This window comes from Haemorhous mexicanus, chromosome 4 (assembly GCF_027477595.1).
Source record: "Haemorhous mexicanus isolate bHaeMex1 chromosome 4, bHaeMex1.pri, whole genome shotgun sequence".
Taxonomy (NCBI): Eukaryota; Metazoa; Chordata; class Aves; order Passeriformes; family Fringillidae; genus Haemorhous; species Haemorhous mexicanus.
The window spans coordinates 10,760,869-10,779,858 of record NC_082344.1 but is presented as its reverse complement, the minus strand read 5'-3'; the positions used below and the strand labels follow the sequence as shown (position 1 = coordinate 10,779,858).

Sequence of the window (18,990 nt, the reverse complement as noted above, 5' to 3'; positions counted from 1 at the left end):
GCGGCCGTAGGGCTGGCAGCGCCCGTGTCGGGCAGCTGTGCCGCCTGGGGCCGCCACGTGCTCTGTGTTTCCAGGGGTGGCCGGAGTGCTCATGCTGGGGCAGAAGGAGGAGCTCCAAGTCCTCAGGGAGGGTGAGTGAGGCAGCCAGGACCGCCGGGGGCAGCTGCAAATCCCGGCCCCAGCGCTGCAATCCGTGCCCGGGCTGCGGAGGCCTCCGCTCCCTGTGAGAACCAGGGGCTGTGGAGGGGACAGAGCCCCGAGAGCTTTCAGGGACACATGGGGGATCCGTGGCCTGCGCCTTCCGGCTGAAGCCCTTGCCTCCCGCTCCCTCCTGGCCATGCCATAGCTGACTGGGTTGGCCCTGGCAGGAGACTTTCCTGCATTCCCTTAATCTGGCCACTGACCGTGGCCTCTGTTCCTCTCTCTTCCAGCTCTTCAAGCCCTGAGGGAAGATGAGAACCCATCCTGCATGAGCATTCTGATCCAGCTGACATTCCAAAGAAGATCTGCAGAACTTTCTTTGTCTCCTTGATCAGATGTACCTCTAAGGGCCTCCAATGGCGATTTCCAGTTCCCATGCAAGATGGGACCCCCTGCAGAGCAGGGGAGCTCCAGGCACAGCTGTGGCTGCTCAGAGCTGAGCCTGTGAGAAGTTTCAGCAGCTCCTGCCATGTCTCTCCCTGATGGCAGCTCCCTCCCTGCAGCCCTCAGGCCCTGCTCATCCCCTTTTTTGCCTCCCCGCTCACCCCTTGGCTTCGCTTTCCCTTAATAAACAGTTTGGTTTTTCACTTTACCCCCGTCTCTGTGGAGCTGAAGCGGCGCAAAAACCTGAGCCCCAGGACACACAGGGCCCTGCTGCCCTTCTCCTTCCCGCTCTGTTCTGTGCACGGACAGAGAGGAAGAAGGGCAGCTCAGGCTGCAAAGCTATTACGGGTTTGTAATAACGCTGGGGAGTTGTTTGCTGTGGGCGAAGGGAAAGGGGTCCAGGACTTGGTGGGGGTAGGAGGTGGACAACTCAAAGAGTGACTGGGCCAGAGCATCAACCAATGACTCGACGCCCTGGGGAAATGACTGGTCCAAAACGAACCCCGGTAAGGACCAATCAAAGCGCCCGAATTCCACCAATGGGTGCGTGGAACCAAAAACCCACCATTCCTGGGCCAGGAATTTGTTCTAAAAAGGGGAGTTTTCTGTTCCTGGGGTGGGGCTTTTTCTTTGGGAGCTTTTTTTCTTTTAGGGGCTTTTTCTTGGGGTTCTTCTGGTTCCTTTCTGGTTCCCTTTTTGAGCTGTTGTATGAGGATCTGGGCTTATCCCAGATTCTCTGCTCCCACCGAATGGTTTTTAAATAAACGAGAGCCTGTTTCAATCGCTGTCGGAGATCTGGCCTCGTTCGTTTTTTATAACAAAGCTCCCTGTCTCGCTGCTCCAGCTGTAAAGCAGCGTGCTGTTAAAAAAAGGTCCTGCTGAGCACTCTGAAGGGGACAAGGACCCTGGGTTTTAGAAGAGCCTGCCGGAGTATGCTCTGAAGCCAGCCGTGAGGGATTCCATGGCAAGCATCCTCTGAGGGCAAAGGAGCTTGCAATGCCGGAAGTTTCCACAAAGAGCTTCCTGAAAGCACAGCAATGCTCCATCCCTACACAGGGACAGGAAGAGGGCAGAAGCAGAGACCATCGTGGCCTGGCAATCAGCTTTGGGGGTGCCTAAAGCAAATGAAACAGCAGCGGCCTCAGCGGAGTGGCAGAGACTCGGGGGTGCCACCGTCCCAGCGGCCGCAGCGCTGTCAGGCAGTGTCTGCACGGTGGGCGCGGTTCCGGCGGCTCTGCTCTCCCCACAAGCCAGGAATCGGGCAGCCCCTGCCTCAGAGCCAGTCAGCAAGCCAACCAAGAGAGACCAGAGGCAGGGTCCCCTTCCCACCTGTCTGGGGCATGGCTGCAAAAGAGCCGCTGTGTCTTCCTGCGCCTGTGTTTGGGCTGTGCTGAGCCCAGAGCCGGCCAGCTTGTGCTCTTCTGGGCAGGCAGGCAGGCAGAAGTGCTGCGTGCGCAGTGGGGACGGGGCTGATGAGAGCCTCCTGCCAGGAACAGGGCTCTGCTCCCTGGCTGGGAACAGCCTGGTTTTGCTGCCGTGAGCGCAGGCAGGCGTTCAGACACTTGAACATGCAGCGGGCAGCTCTTGTTTCTAGGGGGCCTGGTGGGGGAAAAGTGTGGGATGCGGAGCTTCAGGGACATCACACCAACACCAATATCATCCAGTGAAGCCAAATTTATTATCCCTAAAAAGACTATATTTATAACAATTCCCTACTGTCCACACCTCTCTAGCTAATACATCATTGGCCAGGCCTAGCTGTTCACGCGTCTAAGATCGGATGCTGATTGGATCATCTTACTTTTCACGCGTCTGGCTGTGGTTTTCTGTCCCACCCAAGAACTGTCTTTTTTCCTCACTTTCCCAAGCTCACTGACAAACTTGCTGAGTCCAGTTGACTCTTCTTCTTGGATCTTTTTCAAGGATATACCGACCCCATTTTCTGAATATTTCCATTATTGTTTGTGAACGTGTCCATTGTCCATTATCCCAAGCAGACTGGATTGTGCGTCAGCTGAATATGGCCACTGTTCTTCAAAAAGTCCTCAATCTGCAAAAAATCCTCAACACACTCGGCGTGAGAGAGAGCGGGAAAACCATGAACCGCCTCACAACAAACCCGGGAAACCCCCACCACAGCGCCAGCACCGCCAGAGCCGCCGCCTTCACCTGTGCCTTCATGATCACCCAGGTGACCATGGGCTGGATCATACCACAGCCAAAGCAGAACGTTTGGGTCACCTTGGCAAAGTCCCTACAGCAAGACAGCCTTTGCATGGCCATGGAAAGCGTGGACGATCCTCTCTCTACGTGTCTGGTGGGAATCCCCCCGTCACAAAATGATTACCCGCACATAGGTAAGAAACCCAACCCTGTGGACACCTGGACGAGTGGAGAAGGATTCTCCCACATGCATCACAGGAGCCCCAGGAGCTAGACCTCCTGGGCTCCACCAAAGCAAGTTACTGTGTTACCTTTGAATAGAAGGCCAGACCAGATTTGCAATTCACAACAGAACCCTAGAGTAACATCCCCAAAGATGTCTCGCCCGATGATAAATGCTACAATGTGGCTGAAAGGTGCAACTAGACTAGCACCACACCGTCCCAGTCCCTGGCGTACCCCAGAGTGCTCCCACGGGGAGTGTTTCTTCTCTGTGGTGCTAGGGTGTGGGCAGGAATCCCCTCCAACATCAAAGGGGGTCCCTGCAGCCTTGGCCAGCTGACTAGCCTCACCTCAAATTCCACCATTTTGCATGCTTGGAAGCAGAACAATACATTTGCTTGCCAAAAGAGATCCTTTGAGGAATTTGACCCAAATTTATAATTAGGGAACAAGGAAGAGGGTCACGGTATCCATTTTTCTACCATGGGTTGCTGCTGCCAAGGCCCTCGGTGAGCTTTCTCACCTGGGGTGCTGGCTCAGTAAGCAGGCCAGTTCTACATCTGCCGCATTTTCTGATCTATTGGTGGATGAGGAGACCACCAGACACGCCATGCTGCAAAATCGAGCTGCAATCGATTTCCTGCTGCTCGCCCCCCACCATGGGTGTGAGGACTTGGAAGGACTGTGCTCTTTCAACTTGTCCTCCCTCAGCACATCAATTCAAAGCAACATCAAGGGACTTCAAAATCAGGTGAAGGACATAGAAACTGAGAAAAAGGCGGCCTACTGGCTGGACCAACTTTTTGGACATTGGGATGTTCCCGAATAGATGGCTTCTAACTTGAAAGGCCTCCTGTGGATTGTGATCATCCTTGTGATTGATTTGACAGCTATTGCTTGCTTGAAAAGAGCCCTTCAAAGACTAAGGGCAAAGCATTTGTAATAAATGGAAAAGGGGGAGATGGGGGAGGGGACCCCAAGGAAAATAGGGCAGGGATGCCTTGGGAGGACACTCCTGTTTAAATGCCACTCAGCCATGGCCCCCTCCCCAGTTCTAGCATGTTCCATGTTCCTCCCTTCCCCACTGGATTGTACTACAAGACCACCCTCTTCCCCCACTCCCATTGGTGTACCCCTCATCACTCCACCTCGGCTCCTCCTCTGGTCCCTCTCCTCATTGGTTCCCTGTATCCTGGCCCCAGCTGCCAGCCCCATGGTTTCAACCCTGGCCCCACAGCTGTTCCGGGCTCCACCACCAGCCTCCCTTTGAGTGCGGTTGTGTCCCTGCCTCTCTCTTCACCTCGACCCTTCCTAGACCCTATGCCCCTCCCTCAATAAACCCGTTTTGATCCTAGGCTGTGTTTGGAGCCCTCCTTTGTCTCCTGGTTGGAGGTGAGAATTTCTCAGTCTGGGACTGAGTGTCAGACGGGCTGGGGAGGTGGCTCTCTTGGATCCCGAGAAGTTGCTCTGCTCGCACCTGCCCTTGATTTCCTCTGTGGGGAGGGAGTCAAACCCTCTGTCAGCAAGCCAACCAAGCGAGACCAGAGGCAGGGTCCACTTCCCACCTGTCTGGGGCACGGCTGCAAAAGAGCCGCTGTGTCTTCCTGCGCCTGTGTTTGGGCTGTGCTGAGCCCAGAGCTGGCCAGCTTGTGCTCTTCTGGGCAGGCAGGCAGGCAGAAGTGCTGCGTGCACAGTGGGGAAGGGGCTGATGAGAGCCTCCTGCCAGGAACAGGGCTCCGCTCCCTGGCTGGGAACAGCCTGGTTTTGCTGCCGTGAGCACAGGCAGGCGATCAGACACTCGAAGAGACAGCGGGCAGCTCTTGTTTCTAGGGGGCCCGGGGCTGCGTGCCACAAGGGACACAAGGAAAAAGACTTGGGAGAAGAAAGATGAGCTCGAGCTGCAGTGCCTGTGCTGCAAGGTGCAGAAGTACTTCAGCCTTGCCAGGGTTTCTGAAGTGTGTGTTGGTGTTCCCCGGGAATTGTAGGCATTTGGGGAAATGCCTTTGGAAGAGAGGGGCTTGCATCTCAAGCAACGTGCTTCCCCCGGAGCCGCCAGTGAGGTAGGTGCAGCTGTCTCCCTTTGGCTCCCTGCTCCCCTTTCCATCCTTGTGGCCCCTTGCACTTGGCAGAGGGGTGTGGGAAGGGAGAAGGCTGTGAAGAGCAGCTTTGTCATCTGCCTGGGCCTCCAGAGAAGAAGACAAGCCAAGCACCAGCGGCAGGGTGCGTTCCCTCCTCTAAGCACAGGACAGAGCTGGTATCTCTGTCCAGCCGAGAGCCCCAAATGCCTCTCAGAGAGCTGTGAATTCAAAGGCCTTTATGCCAACATTCATGCCATCTCCCCTCTCTGGTGTGTTTTAACTCTTGGCAAGACGTGTTTGCCTCTTGCTTGCTGGAAGCGGCTCTGCTCCAGGGCCGGCACCGAGCTGGGCTGTGCCAGCCGGGCACCGTGGAGAGCCCTTCCCTTGGCACTTGGCGGGTCTTGGTGTGTCCAGGGCTGTGTTAGACGCTCGGGGCAAGGAATTGCCTCCAACCGGGGGCACCTTGGGTGGGGAGGGGGTGGCCCCGGGGCACGTGGCAGCATGTCCCTTTGTGACTCGGTGCAGAATGTTCACCGTGTCACCGAAAGGGACAGAGTGTCAGAGCAGCCCTTTGTGACACACGCTGACCTAGGTGCTGGCAGTGACACGGCCACGCCAGAGTGCTCGGTGCACGCGACGGGGCAGGACGTGACAGAGCGGTGCTGTGAGGCATCCCCACACAGCCGGCTCGTCCGTTGTTGACCCGGAGCTTTACCGAGGCATTCCTCCTGTGCCTGGCCTCACGGCCTGGCCTCAGGATTCGGTGTCTCGGAGTTTTTCCGAGGCATCTCCCATCGCTGCGGCCGGCGCCCTCGTTGCCAGGCCGTGGGAGCTGGTGACCCCCATTGTTCGCCAGGAGTCTCCTGTCATTGTGGCAGGAGCCCTGGAGAACAGAATAGAGGACTTGCTGTCCTGTAGCCTTCTTGAGGCCCCTCTGCTGAAGGTGCCTGCAAGGCACAACTGCAACACTCGCTGAATCGGACCTTTGACGGGGCATCTGTCTCCAAGGTGCCCTCGAGGTCAGACAGCGAGATGGCAGGCAGACTGCTCAGCCTGTTCAAGGGGCTTCGGGGCAAGAAAAGCAAAGGCCCTGCAGCTGCCCCAGCGCAGCAGCCTGCAGAGCCCGAGCAGTTGGAGCCGCTGCAGGATGGTGAGTGGAGGAGCTGGATGCAACGCCGGTACCTGCAGCCAGCCTGGCCCCATCCCATCCCATCCCATCCCATCCCATCCCATCCCATCCCATCCCATCCCATCCCATCCCATCCCATCCCATCCCATCCCATCCCATCCCATCCCATCCCATCCCATCCCATCCCATCCCATCCCATCCCATCCCTGTGGACGTGCCCACGGACCGGATGGGGGCCGGGCCTGCCCCCCCGATGGCCTGCTCCGTCCACTGGGAACCCGGGGCGCTGTCCCTGCCGGGGGCATGCAGGGCTGGGCTGGCTTCTCCGGCCTCTCCTGCGGCCCCTCAGCTCTGGCTGCGCTCGCTCATTGGCAGATGCATCCAAGGACGGGACTCAAGAGCAGGAGCTCACCCGTGGCCGCTTCCGCAGAGTAGCCCAGGTACCTGCGGCTGTCCCCACCTGGGCCGGGCCTGTTGGCACTGCTGGGCCGAGCCCCACGCTTGGAGCAGACCACGGAACGTGCCTCTCTTCCCACCCTTCCTTCTGCTGCAGGCACTGCGGAGGTTCCTGCGCCTTCGGCGCAGAAAGACCAGCGGCCGCACCACCGAGGGCACGGCCGAGCCCGACTCCAGGCCCAGCGAGCTGCAGGCAGAGGATGCTTCCAGCACAGCGTCCTCGGACTTCATGGACACCTCTGAGGAGGAAACGTCCGAGGACAGGGCAGAGGCTGACATGGCCCTGACGGAGGGCATGGCCGCCACTAACACCTGTCTCGAGGCCATCCCTGAGACTGAGGCCATGCCCATGCTGAGAGTGAGTCCTGGGCCCAGTCTGGAGTTTTTCCTGACGGGTGTTTCTTCTCCGCAGCAGGGAAGCAGCCTGGGGCCGGGACTGAAGGCCTCCCAGGATGACGTGGCCCCTCAAGCCATGTCCACTGGGCCCCCTCTGGCCCATCCCAGTGAGCTGGGAAATCAACAGCTTCTTGGGTGAAGCAGAGAAAGTGGCTCCCTTGGGCAGCACTCCAAGTCTTCCCCATATCCCTTCTTCCAGGTGCAAGCTGTGGTGAGGAACATCCTGCAGAGACTCACGTCCTGTAGCACCGTGGACGCCGAGCTGCAGATGATCATTCTCAGCCTGACTGAAGAGCACCCTGCCCAGGTGGTGATGAGCCTCCTGCGCTGCGCCCCACTGTGTGACAGGTACGGGGCACAACTGCCTGGAGAGCTCGGTGCTCATGGGCCTGTAGGGCCCCTGGCCCTGCACAGCCTTTCCAGAGGGGTCTGCCAGACAGGCGGAGAACCCTGGGACCCTTGGGCCCATCTGTTTCCTAAGCCTGCTGCCATGCTACCTCCCGGCCCCACGCAGCTGCACGGGGCACGGTACTGATGCCCAGCTCTGCTCCCACAGAGCTGCTGAGCTGATGTGGAGGGCCATCGGCACCTCAGAAGTGGCTGTGGAGGAGGTGCTTCCAGCACTGCTCTCTGCCCTAGAGGAGCTGCCACCGTACGGCGGGTTCGTCTGCAGCGGGGACAACGAGGCCGTCTTTGCCCTGGCTGTGAGTTTCTGGAGCTGGCCTATGCTGGCTCTCCAAGTGGCCTTCTCAGAAGCTCTCCATGCTCTCCCCAGCCTGCAGCTCCCTGCCTGGGCTGAAAGCTGGCCTAGGAGCAGCAGGCCGGCTGCTCCCCCTGCATCTCCCCTCAGGCCCTGCTGCATGGACACCTCGGCACTGAGCGCTGCCTCGGGGTGCTTTGTCTCTTGCAGGCAACTCTGGTGCTGCGGAGGATTGCAAGCATGCCCGAGTGGCGCTATGCAATCCTCATTCATTCTCCACACCTCTTTGTGGCTCTGCTCTTGCAAGTTTTCATCACCACAGAGCAGAGGCCAGAGGAGGTGGAGAGCCTGAGCTTCTGGAGAGCGTGCCAGGAGGAAGACGGCCTTTGCAGAGCGCCCAACAGGTGCCAGTCGCCCTGTCCTTCCCATGTCCTTGTGGCCAGGGCCAGTGCTCCTAGAGTGACCGCGCCTTTGCTCGGCACACAGGTTTGCAGTGCAGACCATTGAGGCTCTGCTCTCCCAGCGGGGCTTTGGCAAGAAGCTGGTGGCTCTGGAGCACAAGCAGCTCTGGGACAGCCTGCTCTGTGCCAACAGCCCACACTGTGCAGCGGGTCTGCTGGCCAGGTGAGATGCCCTACTCCCCACCAGAGGGCCTTGTCACCGAGGGAGGGTGCAAAAGGCTGGGAGAGGAGGATGGCCAGCAGCAGCCGCCTCCCAAGGGGCCCGTGTCCCCTTGCAGAGTGCTGGGGAAAGAGCGGACCACTGTGAGTCGCTCCAGGGAGAGGTTTGCCTGCCTGGCTCAGGGCCTTTGGCGCCTTTTTCCCCTGCCAGGGAGATGCGCTGTGCCTTGACCCCCTTGTGTCCCCACATGGCCTCGCACCTGCTCAGCCTGCTCATCGGGAAGCAGCCACGCTGTGATCTGCCTGCCCTGGCCATCTTTGTGGAGGTGAGCCTGATGGCCAGCGCTGCCTGGCTCAGCTGCCTCCCAGCTCTCTGGTCTCTCTTAGCTGCAGCCGCCTGGGACGCTGCCCGCGCCCGCTGCTGCTGCCTGGGCCCAGCCCTCTGCGGCTCCGGGCTCCTGCCGGCCGGCTCGCCTGCCACTGCCCTCCTGTGCCTTTCAGCTCCTGGAGTGTCTGGACTTGCGTATCCACGGTCCCAGTGCCCTGTTGGTGGTATCCCGGCACCTGCCGAGCGAGTGCAGGGACAGGCTGCGCCTTGCGCTCAGAGGCCTGGTGGTGCTCAGCAAGGAGCCCTCGCTGGTGAGGAGGGGGCCGTGGCCGAAGCCCCGCTGGCAGCGTGGGGCTGGGGAGCGCAGTCCTTTGGGCTTGGCTGGCCTTTGGCAGCAGAGGCAGCTGCTCCCAGCTCTCCCGAGTCCCGCTTCAGCCGCCCGAGTGCCCCAAGCAGCCCTTGGTGCCGCGGCCAGTCACGGCTTCACAGCACAGCCTCGTCTTGCACACAGGGCGGAGGAATACGCGGCCTGTATCCGCAGCTGGTGGAGCAGCTGGCCGATGCAGATGCAGAGGTGGTCGAGATGACCCTCTCTGTGCTGACGCATACGCTCCAGGACACAGACCTCCAGATAGCCAGCATCACCGCCCTGAAGCTGGCTGAGTCCCTCCTGCCCCACTTTGAGGACGTAAGGCTCTGTGCCCCCAGCCAAGGGCACTGGACGCTGCCTGGAAACTTTGCGCCCTTTTGGGCAGTTTTGGGCCTTTGCCCCCATGGGCCTGGAGAAGTTGGTGCTTAGGACTTTTCCTTTTCTCCAGGACAACAGCCACGTGCAGCAGCTCTCCATTCAGCTCTTCAGCAAGGTGATGGAGCTGATAGTGGAAGAGAGGGAAAATCCTCTGACCACCATTGTGAGCCAGAGCCTGCTCCCTCTATTCTTGCGCTGGCACGATGAGAACCTGCAGGTGGCCAAGGTGAGGTTTGGTGTGATGCTGCCGCATCCCTGGCAGGGGGCTCGGCCGCCTCCTGCCCTGGTGCCTGGCGGGCTCCAGCCTCCCCTGGCCTTGGCACAGGGAGCCAGGTGCCGTGCCCTGGGCCCTGCTGCCACCTGCGGCTCTCTGCTGCTCTCCAGGCCTGTGGCGAAGCCCTGCTTCCCGAGGAGGAGGGATCTCGAGGAGCTGCTGGCGAAGAAGCGGCGGACGAAGTTCGCCGAGCACCTGGTAAGGACAGCCCAGGAGCCCCAGCCGCGGGCTGGAGAAGCCCCCTTCCCCAGCTGCTCAGTATGGGGGGCTGGCAGCTGTGTCCCCGGCCAGCGCCGCTCCCGGGCCCGCCAGCCTGCGCCTCACACGCTGCTCCCTGGCCCGGGCCGTGCGGGCTGGCTCGGCCGGGGCTGGGTGCGGGGAGCGCCCGGCCGAGCGGCAGAGCCCACGCCGAGCCTTCCCTCCTGGCGCTCCCCGCAGCTTCTGCAGGACGAGAGCCGAGTGGCCGAGCACCTGGTCTGGGCCCTGCCGCACCTGCAGAGCCCACAGAGGCCCCTACGAGAGGCGGCCGTCAGGTTCATCGGTGAGCCACCAGCCCGGCGCCCCTCCCTGCCTCCCGGCCCGGCTGCAGCCCCTGCAGCGGGAGCCGCGCCCGGACCGCTGGAGCTCTGCCCGCCCTCGGCGCTGCCGCCGCCCTCTCGCAGCCGTGCCCTCGGGTGGCAGCGTGGGGCAGGGGCCAAAAGGAGCCCTTCCCGGGGAAGAGGGCGTGCGGCCGTAGGGCTGGCAGCGCCCGTGTCGGGCAGCTGTGCCGCCTGGGGCCGCCACGTGCTCTGTGTTTCCAGGGGTGGCCGGAGTGCTCATGCTGGGGCAGAAGGAGGAGCTCCAAGTCCTCAGGGAGGGTGAGTGAGGCAGCCAGGACCGCCGGGGGCAGCTGCAAATCCCGGCCCCAGCGCTGCAATCCGTGCCCGGGCTGCGGAGGCCTCCGCTCTCTGTGAGAACCAGGGGCTGTGGAGGGGACAGAGCCCCGAGAGCTTTCAGGGACACATGGGGGATCCGTTGGCCTGCGCCTTCGGGCCGAAGCCCTTGCCTCCCGCTCCCTCCTGGCCATGCCATAGCCGGCTGGGTTGGCCCTGGCAGGAGACTTTCCTGCATTCCCTTAATCTGGCCACTGACCGTGGCCTGTGTTCCTCTCTCTTCCAGCTCTTCAAGCCCTGAGGGAAGATGAGAACCCATCCTGCATGAGCATTCTGATCCAGCTGACATTCCAAAGAAGATCTGCAGAACTTTCTTTGTCTCCTTGATCAGATGTACCTCTAAGGGCCTCCAATGGCGATTTCCAGTTCCCATGCAAGATGGGACCCCCTGCAGAGCAGGGGAGCTCCAGGCACAGCTGTGGCTGCTCAGAGCTGAGCCTGTGAGAAGTTTCAGCAGCTCCTGCCATGTCTCTCCCTGATGGCAGCTCCCTCCCTGCAGCCCTCAGGCCCTGCTCATCCCCTTTTTTGCCTCCCCGCTCACCCCTTGGCTTCGCTTTCCCTTAATAAACAGTTTGGTTTTTCACTTTACCCCCGTCTCTGTGGAGCTGAAGCGGCGCAAAAAGCTGAGCCCCAGGACACACAGGGCCCTGCTGCCCTTCTCCTTCCCGCTCTGTTCTGTGCACGGACAGAGAGGAAGAAGGGCAGCTCAGGCTGCAAAGCTATTACGGGTTTGTAATAACGCTGGGGAGTTGTTTGCTGTGGGCGAAGGGAAAGGGGTCCGGGACTTGGTGGGGGTAGGAGGTGGACAACTCAAAGAGTGACTGGGCCAGAGCATCAACCAATGACTCGACGCCCTGGGGAAATGACTGGTCCAAAACGAACCCCGGTAAGGACCAATCAAAGCGCCCGAATTCCACCAATGGGTGCATGGAACCAAAAACCCACCATTCCTGGGCCAGGAATTTGTTCTAAAAAGGGGAGTTTTCTGTTCCTGGGGTGGGGCTTTTTCTTTGGGAGCTTTTTTTCTTTTAGGGGCTTTTTCTTGGGGTTCTTCTGGTTCCTTTCTGGTTCCCTTTTTGAGCTGTTGTATGAGGATCTGGGCTTATCCCAGATTCTCTGCTCCCACCGAATGGTTTTTAAATAAACGAGAGCCTGTTTCAATCGCTGTCGGAGATCTGGCCTCGTTCGTTTTTTATAACAAAGCTCCCTGTCTCGCTGCTCCAGCTGTAAAGCAGCGTGCTGTTAAAAAAAGGTCCTGCTGAGCACTCTGAAGGGGACAAGGACCCTGGGTTTTAGAAGAGCCTGCCGGAGTATGCTCTGAAGCCAGCCGTGAGGGATTCCATGGCAAGCATCCTCTGAGGGCAAAGGAGCTTGCAATGCCGGAAGTTTCCACAAAGAGCTTCCTGAAAGCACAGCAATGCTCCATCCCTACACAGGGACAGGAAGAGGGCAGAAGCAGAGACCATCGTGGCCTGGCAATCAGCTTTGGGGGTGCCTAAAGCAAATGAAACAGCAGCGGCCTCAGCGGAGTGGCTGAGACTCGGGGGTGCCACCGTCCCAGCGGCCGCAGCGCTGTCAGGCAGTGTCTGCACGGTGGGCGCGGTTCCGGCGGCTCTGCTCTCCCCACAAGCCAGGAATCGGGCAGGCCCTGCCTCAGAGCCAGTCAGCAAGCCAACCAAGCGAGACCAGAGGCAGGGTCCCCTTCCCACCTGTCTGGGGCATGGCTGCAAAAGAGCCGCTGTGTCTTCCTGCGCCTGTGTTTGGGCTGTGCTGAGCCCAGAGCCGGCCAGCTTGTGCTCTTCTGGGCAGGCAGGCAGGAAGAAGTGCTGCGTGCACAGTGGGGAAGGGGCTGATGAGAGCCTCCTGCCAGGAACAGGGCTCCGCTCCCTGGCTGGGAACAGCCTGGTTTTGCTGCCGTGAGCGCAGGCAGGCGTTCAGACACTTGAACATGCAGCGGGCAGCTCTTGTTTCTAGGGGGCCTGGTGGGGCAAAAGTGTGGGATGCGGAGCTTCAGGGACATCACACCAACACCAATATCATCCAGTGAAGCCAAATTTATTATCCCTAAAAAGACTATATTTATAACAATTCCCTACTGTCCACACCTCTCTAGCTAATACATCATTGGCCAGGCCTAGCTGTTCACGCGTCTAAGATCGGATGCTGATTGGATCATCTAACTTTTCACGCGTCTGGCTGTGGTTTTCTGTCCCACCCAAGAACTGTCTTTTTTCCTCACTTTCCCAAGCTCACTGACAAACTTGCTGAGTCCAGTTGACTCTTCTTCTTGGATCTTTTTCAAGGATATACCGACCCCATTTTCTGAATATTTCCATTATTGTTTGTGAACGTGTCCATTGTCCATTATCCCAAGCAGACTGGATTGTGCGTCAGCTGAATATGGCCACTGTTCTTCAAAAAGTCCTCAATCTGCAAAAAATCCTCAACACACTCGGCGTGAGCAGAGAGCGGGAAAACCATGAACCGCCTCACAACAAACCCGGGAAACCCCCACCACAGCGCCAGCACCGCCAGAGCCGCCGCCTTCACCTGTGCCTTCATGATCACCCAGGTGACCATGGGCTGGATCATACCACAGCCAAAGCAGAACGTTTGGGTCACCTTGGCAAAGTCCCTACAGCAAGACAGCCTTTGCATGGCCATGGAAAGCGTGGACGATCCTCTCTCTACGTGTCTGGTGGGAATCCCCCCGTCACAAAATGATTACCCGCACATAGGTAAGAAACCCAACCCTGTGGACACCTGGACGAGTGGAGAAGGATTCTCCCACATGCATCAAAGGAGCCCCAGGAGCTAGACCTCCTGGGCTCCACCAAAGCAAGTTACTGTGTTACCTTTGAATAGAAGGCCAGACCAGATTTGCAATTCACAACAGAACCCTAGAGTAACATCCCCAAAGATGTCTCGCCCGATGATAAATGCTACAATGTGGCTGAAAGGTGCAACTAGACTAGCACCACACCGTCCCAGTCCCTGGCGTACCCCAGAGTGCTCCCACGGGGAGTGTTTCTTCTCTGTGGTGCTAGGGTGTGGGCAGGAATCCCCTCCAACATCAAAGGGGGTCCCTGCCGCCTTGGCCAGCTGACTACCCTCACCTCAAATTCCACCATTTTGCATGCTTGGAAGCAGAACAATACATTTGCTTGCCAAAAGAGATCCTTTGAGGAATTTGACCCAAATTTATAATTAGGGAACAAGGAAGAGGGTCATGGTATCCATTTTTCTACCATGGGTTGCTGCTGCCAAGGCCCTCGGTGAGCTTTCTCACCTGGGGTGCTGGCTCAGTAAGCAGGCCAGTTCTACATCTGCCGCATTTTCTGATCTATTGGTGGATGAGGAGACCACCAGACACGCCATGCTGCAAAATCGAGCTGCAATCGATTTCCTGCTGCTCGCCCCCCACCGTGGGTGTGAGGACTTGGAAGGACTGTGCTTTTTCAACTTGTCCTCCCTCAGCACATCAATTCAAAGCAACATCAAGGGACTTCAAAATCAGGTGAAGGACATAGAAACTGAGAAAAAGGCGGCCTGTCACCGACATGTTTTAGGAAAAATCCTTTCCTTAGGATTGTTCCCTCCTGATAAGCTGAGAGGCCTCAGGAACAAACTGTAAACAATTCTTATCTGCTGCTGTGGAATGCAACAGGGGGAATCTGTGATTGGTCTCATCTGGTTGTTTGGAATTAACGGCCAACCACAGTTCACCTGTCCAGACCGTCTCGGTCGGAGACAAGCCTTTGTTATTGATTCCTTTTCTATTCTTAGCTTAGCCTTCTGATGAAATCTTTTCTCTCTGTTCTTTTAGTATAGTTTTAATATATTTTCTATCATAAAATAATAAACCTAGCTTGCTGATACATGGAGTCAACTTTCTCGTCTCTTCCCTCATCCTGGGACCCTTGTGGACAATACTACAAATGGTGACCCCGCGTGAAAAAAGGAGCACCACCACAGAAGGTGAACACCGAGGACAGAACTGACAGATGGTGCCTCGAGTGAAGGAATCACCACAATTGGACCCTGAGTGAGGAAGAATTCTTCATTTGGCTGGCCGCAGAGAGAACCTTTTGAAAAGTCTCCGAGACAAGATGTCCAGAAGTCTTTGCAGCACAGAGCAGTCTGCCGAAGCCCAGAGGACACTGTCACAAGGTACTGTTTACACTTCCCTTCCTGAAAATGCTTCCCTTCTTACAAGGCAGATTCGGATCTGGACAAGGGTGCCTACGGAGGCAGAGGTTCCATTCTCTCCCTCAGAGGAGAAACTTATTGGCCTCTGGCAAAAATGGGGTCATGAGGACAGAATTCCTATGCTGAAGATACACTTCTATGAGTTTTTCAGGTGGGCAAAGCACCATGGCTTTTTCACTGATGTGCTGTATGCCCTTGATTCATACATATGGGAATGCATGGAATTCATTATCCGAGACCTTCTTTACCGGGGACTTGGATTTCCTCGGGTTTATCCGTCATTCAGAACTCTCTTCCCAGTTTTGAAACGGAAAGCGTCTGCATATCAGTGGATTTCGGATTGCCGAGGTATGTCTCCCTTCTCGCTGGCGCTGGCAAGAGGGGAACCAGTGCAAATCCACAGCCTGCAGGTTCCCAGCCCCCCCGAATCGCGGCGGGGGGGCGAAGTTTTGCCCGCGACAGAAGAAAAGTTTTTTTCTGCGCCTTTGGAGCATGCTCCGACGGAACCGCCTCCCCCGCCTCGCTGCTCTCAGGGGGGAGGTGAGTTGGCTCCACCGCCCGAGCCGGAGCCGCGGGCCCCACCCCAACCCGCCCCGCAGGAGGTGCCAGTCCCCGCGGCCCCTCCCGCGGCACCGCCTCAGCCCGGACCGGACCCGTCGCCTCCAGCGGAGTTTGTCGGCGTTCCCGTGGCAGAAGCACCGCCTCCCGGGGCTTCGCCCGAGTTGCTAGGCGACACACTCGACAGCAATCGCCAAGAGCTCGCGACTGCGCTGCCGCTCCCGAAGCAAAGTGAGACAACAGTGCAGGCGGCACCGGTGGGCGCCGGCCCCGCGCCCCTGCCGCCCCCCGCGGCTGTCCCGCCGCCTCCCGTGTCGGCTCCGCCGGCTTTGCTGTCTGCGCCCGCGCTGCAGCTTCCGGTACCCGGAGAAGACGCGGCTGCTGTCCCCAGCCCGGCGGGGGTCGATGCCGCGCTGCCCGCGCCGGTCGAATCCGCGTTCGACCCTCCAGCAGAGCCCGTGAGGGCTCCGAGCGCGGCGGCTCCGCCTTTGCCTGCCACGCCAGTGGAGGAGGCTGAGGTTGAGAACCACCAAACAGAACCATCATTGGAGTCGCCCGTGGCCCCGCCGCTCCCCGCGGCGGCCACCGCGGCGCCTGCGATCAGCCTGGATTCCCCCCCGAGCTTTTCGGGCTGTCCCGAGGCTGCCCCTGCGGGGGGAGCTGGGACAGGGGAAGGGGATGCCGGCCTGCCCCTCCGTGGGGGGGTTGTGGCTCGACAGCTGATTGCGGGCTCAGCCCGTCAGCCTGCTTTCAAACTCAGCGTTTTTCGTGGGCCGGTTCGGGTTTGGTTCGGAGGTTCCCGTTGGGGGTTGGAATGCCTGACTCCCCCTGCGCACCCCAGCACCGTGGGGGAGGTGGCTCCTGAGCCTTCTGCTTCTGGTCCCCAGCCCGCAGGGAGTGGGGGTGGTACTGAGGGGCAGAAAGGAGGAACACCTTTTGCATTTGCGTTGCAGAGGCAGGAGAAACAGTGGAAAGTGAGCATCGCTCAATTGCTCTGGGGACAAAACACCCCCAGATCTAGGGTGATGATCCCTGGGAAAGCTTCTCTTCCCCAGCTGCTGGTGTGCACCGGTTCAGAGGGGATGAAGCGTTCGGTCACTCGTGCTGCCCAGGCATTGGCAGCAGAGTGCCGGGTTGTGAGACCACAGAGCCCGCTCCGCGGGCCGGGTCTGGGCCGTTTGGCTCGGTTCCCTGGGCCAGGGCCTCCGCCCGGCCAGCGGCTGTTTGGTTCGGGGGCTTTGCTTCCCCCGTCAGGACCTGGGCCACCGTTCTGTAGGCCAGGTCTGGGATCCCTGATCCTTCCACGAGGACCTGGACCACCGTTCTGTAGGCCAGGTCTGGGGTCCCTGTTCCTTCCACGAGGGCCAGGGCCCCCGCAGAGCCTCAGTGGCTCCTCTCTGCTGCTGCTCTTTCGTCCACCAAAAGAAAAAAAAAAAAAAAAAAAAAAAAAAAAAAAAAAAAAAAAAAAAATTAAATAAAAAGAGTTGAAAGAGCTAGCAGCTCAAAAAGCGTTGAAAAGCCAAGCAAGCCTGTTTCAGGACCAAAAGGGACTTTCAGCGATGTCAGAGAGGAACATCTTCAGTTTGGACTTTCCCTGAAACTCAGCTGTTTGGACTTGAAGCAATGAACTTTCTTTTCATTGTTTTTGCATTTTCTTATATCTTAAGATTGTTTTGGTGTGTGATGTAATTTGATGTTTTGCAGGTGAAGAATTTCCCTGACGGTTCCACATCAGCACTGATTGATGTTTTGATTGGCAACATTAAGCCTCTCAGGTGCTTGTTCTTTCCTCTGCATGGGCCAGCAGATGAAATTGCAAACACTTTTTCCTTTTAATTTATTTAAAATAAAAAGGGTGAGATGTCACCGACATGTTTTAGGAAAAATCCTTTCCTTAGGATTTTTCCCTCCTGAGAAGCTGAGAGGCCTCAGGAACAAACTGTAAACAATTCTTATCTGCTGCTGTGGAATGCAACAGGGGGAATCTGTGATTGGTCTCATCTGGTTGTTTGGAATTAACGGCCAACCACAGTTCACCTGTCCAGACCGTCTCGGTCGGAGACAAGCCTTTGTTATTGATTCCTTTTCTATTCTTAGCTTAGCCTTCTGATGAAATCTTTTCTCTCTGTTCTTTTAGTATAGTTTTAATATATTTTCTATCATAAAATAATAAACCTAGCTTGCTGATACATGGAGTCAACTTTCTCGTCTCTTCCCTCATCCTGGGACCCTTGTGGACAATACTACAGCGGCCTACTGGCTGGACCAACTTTTTGGACATTGGGATGTTCCCGAATAGATGGCTTTTAACTTGAAAGGCCTCCTGTGGATTGTGATCATCCTTGTGATTGATTTGACAGCTATTGCTTGCTTGAAAAGAGCCCTTCAAAAGACTAGGGGCAAAGCATTTGTAATAAATGGAAAAGGGGGAGATGGGGGAGGGGACCCCAAGGAAAATAGGGCAGGGATGCCTTGGGAGGACACTCCTGTTTAAATGCCACTCAGCCATGGCCCCCTCCCCAGTTCTAGCATGTTCCATGTTCCTCCCTTCCCCACTGGATTGTACTACAAGACCACCCTCTTCCCCCACTCCCATTGGTGTACCCCTCATCACTCCACCTCAGCTCCTCCTCTGGTCCCTCTCCTCATTGGTTCCCTGTATCCTGGCCCCAGCTGCCAGCCCCATGGTTTCAACCCTGGCCCCACCGCTGTTCCGGGCTCCACCACCAGCCTCCCTTTGAGTGCGGTTGTGTCCCTGCCTCTCTCTTCACCTCGACCCTTTCTAGGCCCTATGCCCCTCCCTCAATAAACCCGTTTGGATCCAAGGCTGTGTTTGGAGCCCTCCTTTGTCTCCTGGTTGGAGGTGAGAATTTCTCAGTCTGGGACTGAGTGTCAGACGGGCTGGGGAGGTGGCTCTCTTGGATCCCGAGAAGTTGCTCTGCTCGCACCTGCCCTTGATTTCCTCTGTGGGGAGGGAGTCAAACCCTCTGTCAGCAAGCCAACCAAGCGAGACCAGAGGCAGGGTCCACTTCCCACCTGTCTGGGGCACGGCTGCAAAAGAGCCGCTGTGTCTTCCTGTGCCTGTGTTTGGGCTGTGCTGAGCCCAGAGCTGGCCAGCTTGTGCTCTTCTGGGCAGGCAGGCAGGCAGAAGTGCTGCGTGCACAGTGGGGAAGGGGCTGATGAGAGCCTCCTGCCAGGAACAGGGCTCCGCTCCCTGGCTGGGAACAGCCTGGTTTTGCTGCCGTGAGCACAGGCAGGCGATCAGACACTCGAAGAGACAGCGGGCAGCTCTTGTTTCTAGGGGGCCCGGGGCTGCGTGCCACAAGGGACACAAGGAAAAAGACTTGGGAGAAGAAAGATGAGCTCGAGCTGCAGTGCCTGTGCTACAAGGTGCAGAAGTAATTCAGCCTTGCCAGGGTTTCTGAAGTGTGTGTTGGTGTTCCCCGGGAATTGTAGGCATTTGGGGAAATGCCTTTGGAAGAGAGGGGCTTGCATCTCAAGCAACGTGCTTCCCCCGGAGCCGCCAGTGAGGTAGGTGCAGCTGTCTCCCTTTGGCTCCCTGCTCCCCTTTCCATCCTTGTGGCCCCTTGCA

General features: G+C 58.0%; 1 protein-coding gene across 1 annotated transcript in view; it reads left to right on the top strand.

Annotated features, from left to right (window-relative positions):
• LOC132326879 (basic proline-rich protein-like) overlaps positions 1–18,990 on the top strand; it is a 129,102-nt gene that overhangs the window by 60,509 nt on the left and 49,603 nt on the right. The window contains exon 3 of the mRNA XM_059845605.1: positions 15,374–16,174. Coding sequence (XP_059701588.1) covers positions 15,374–16,174 — 801 coding nt within the window. The remainder of the gene's footprint in view (positions 1–15,373; positions 16,175–18,990) is intronic.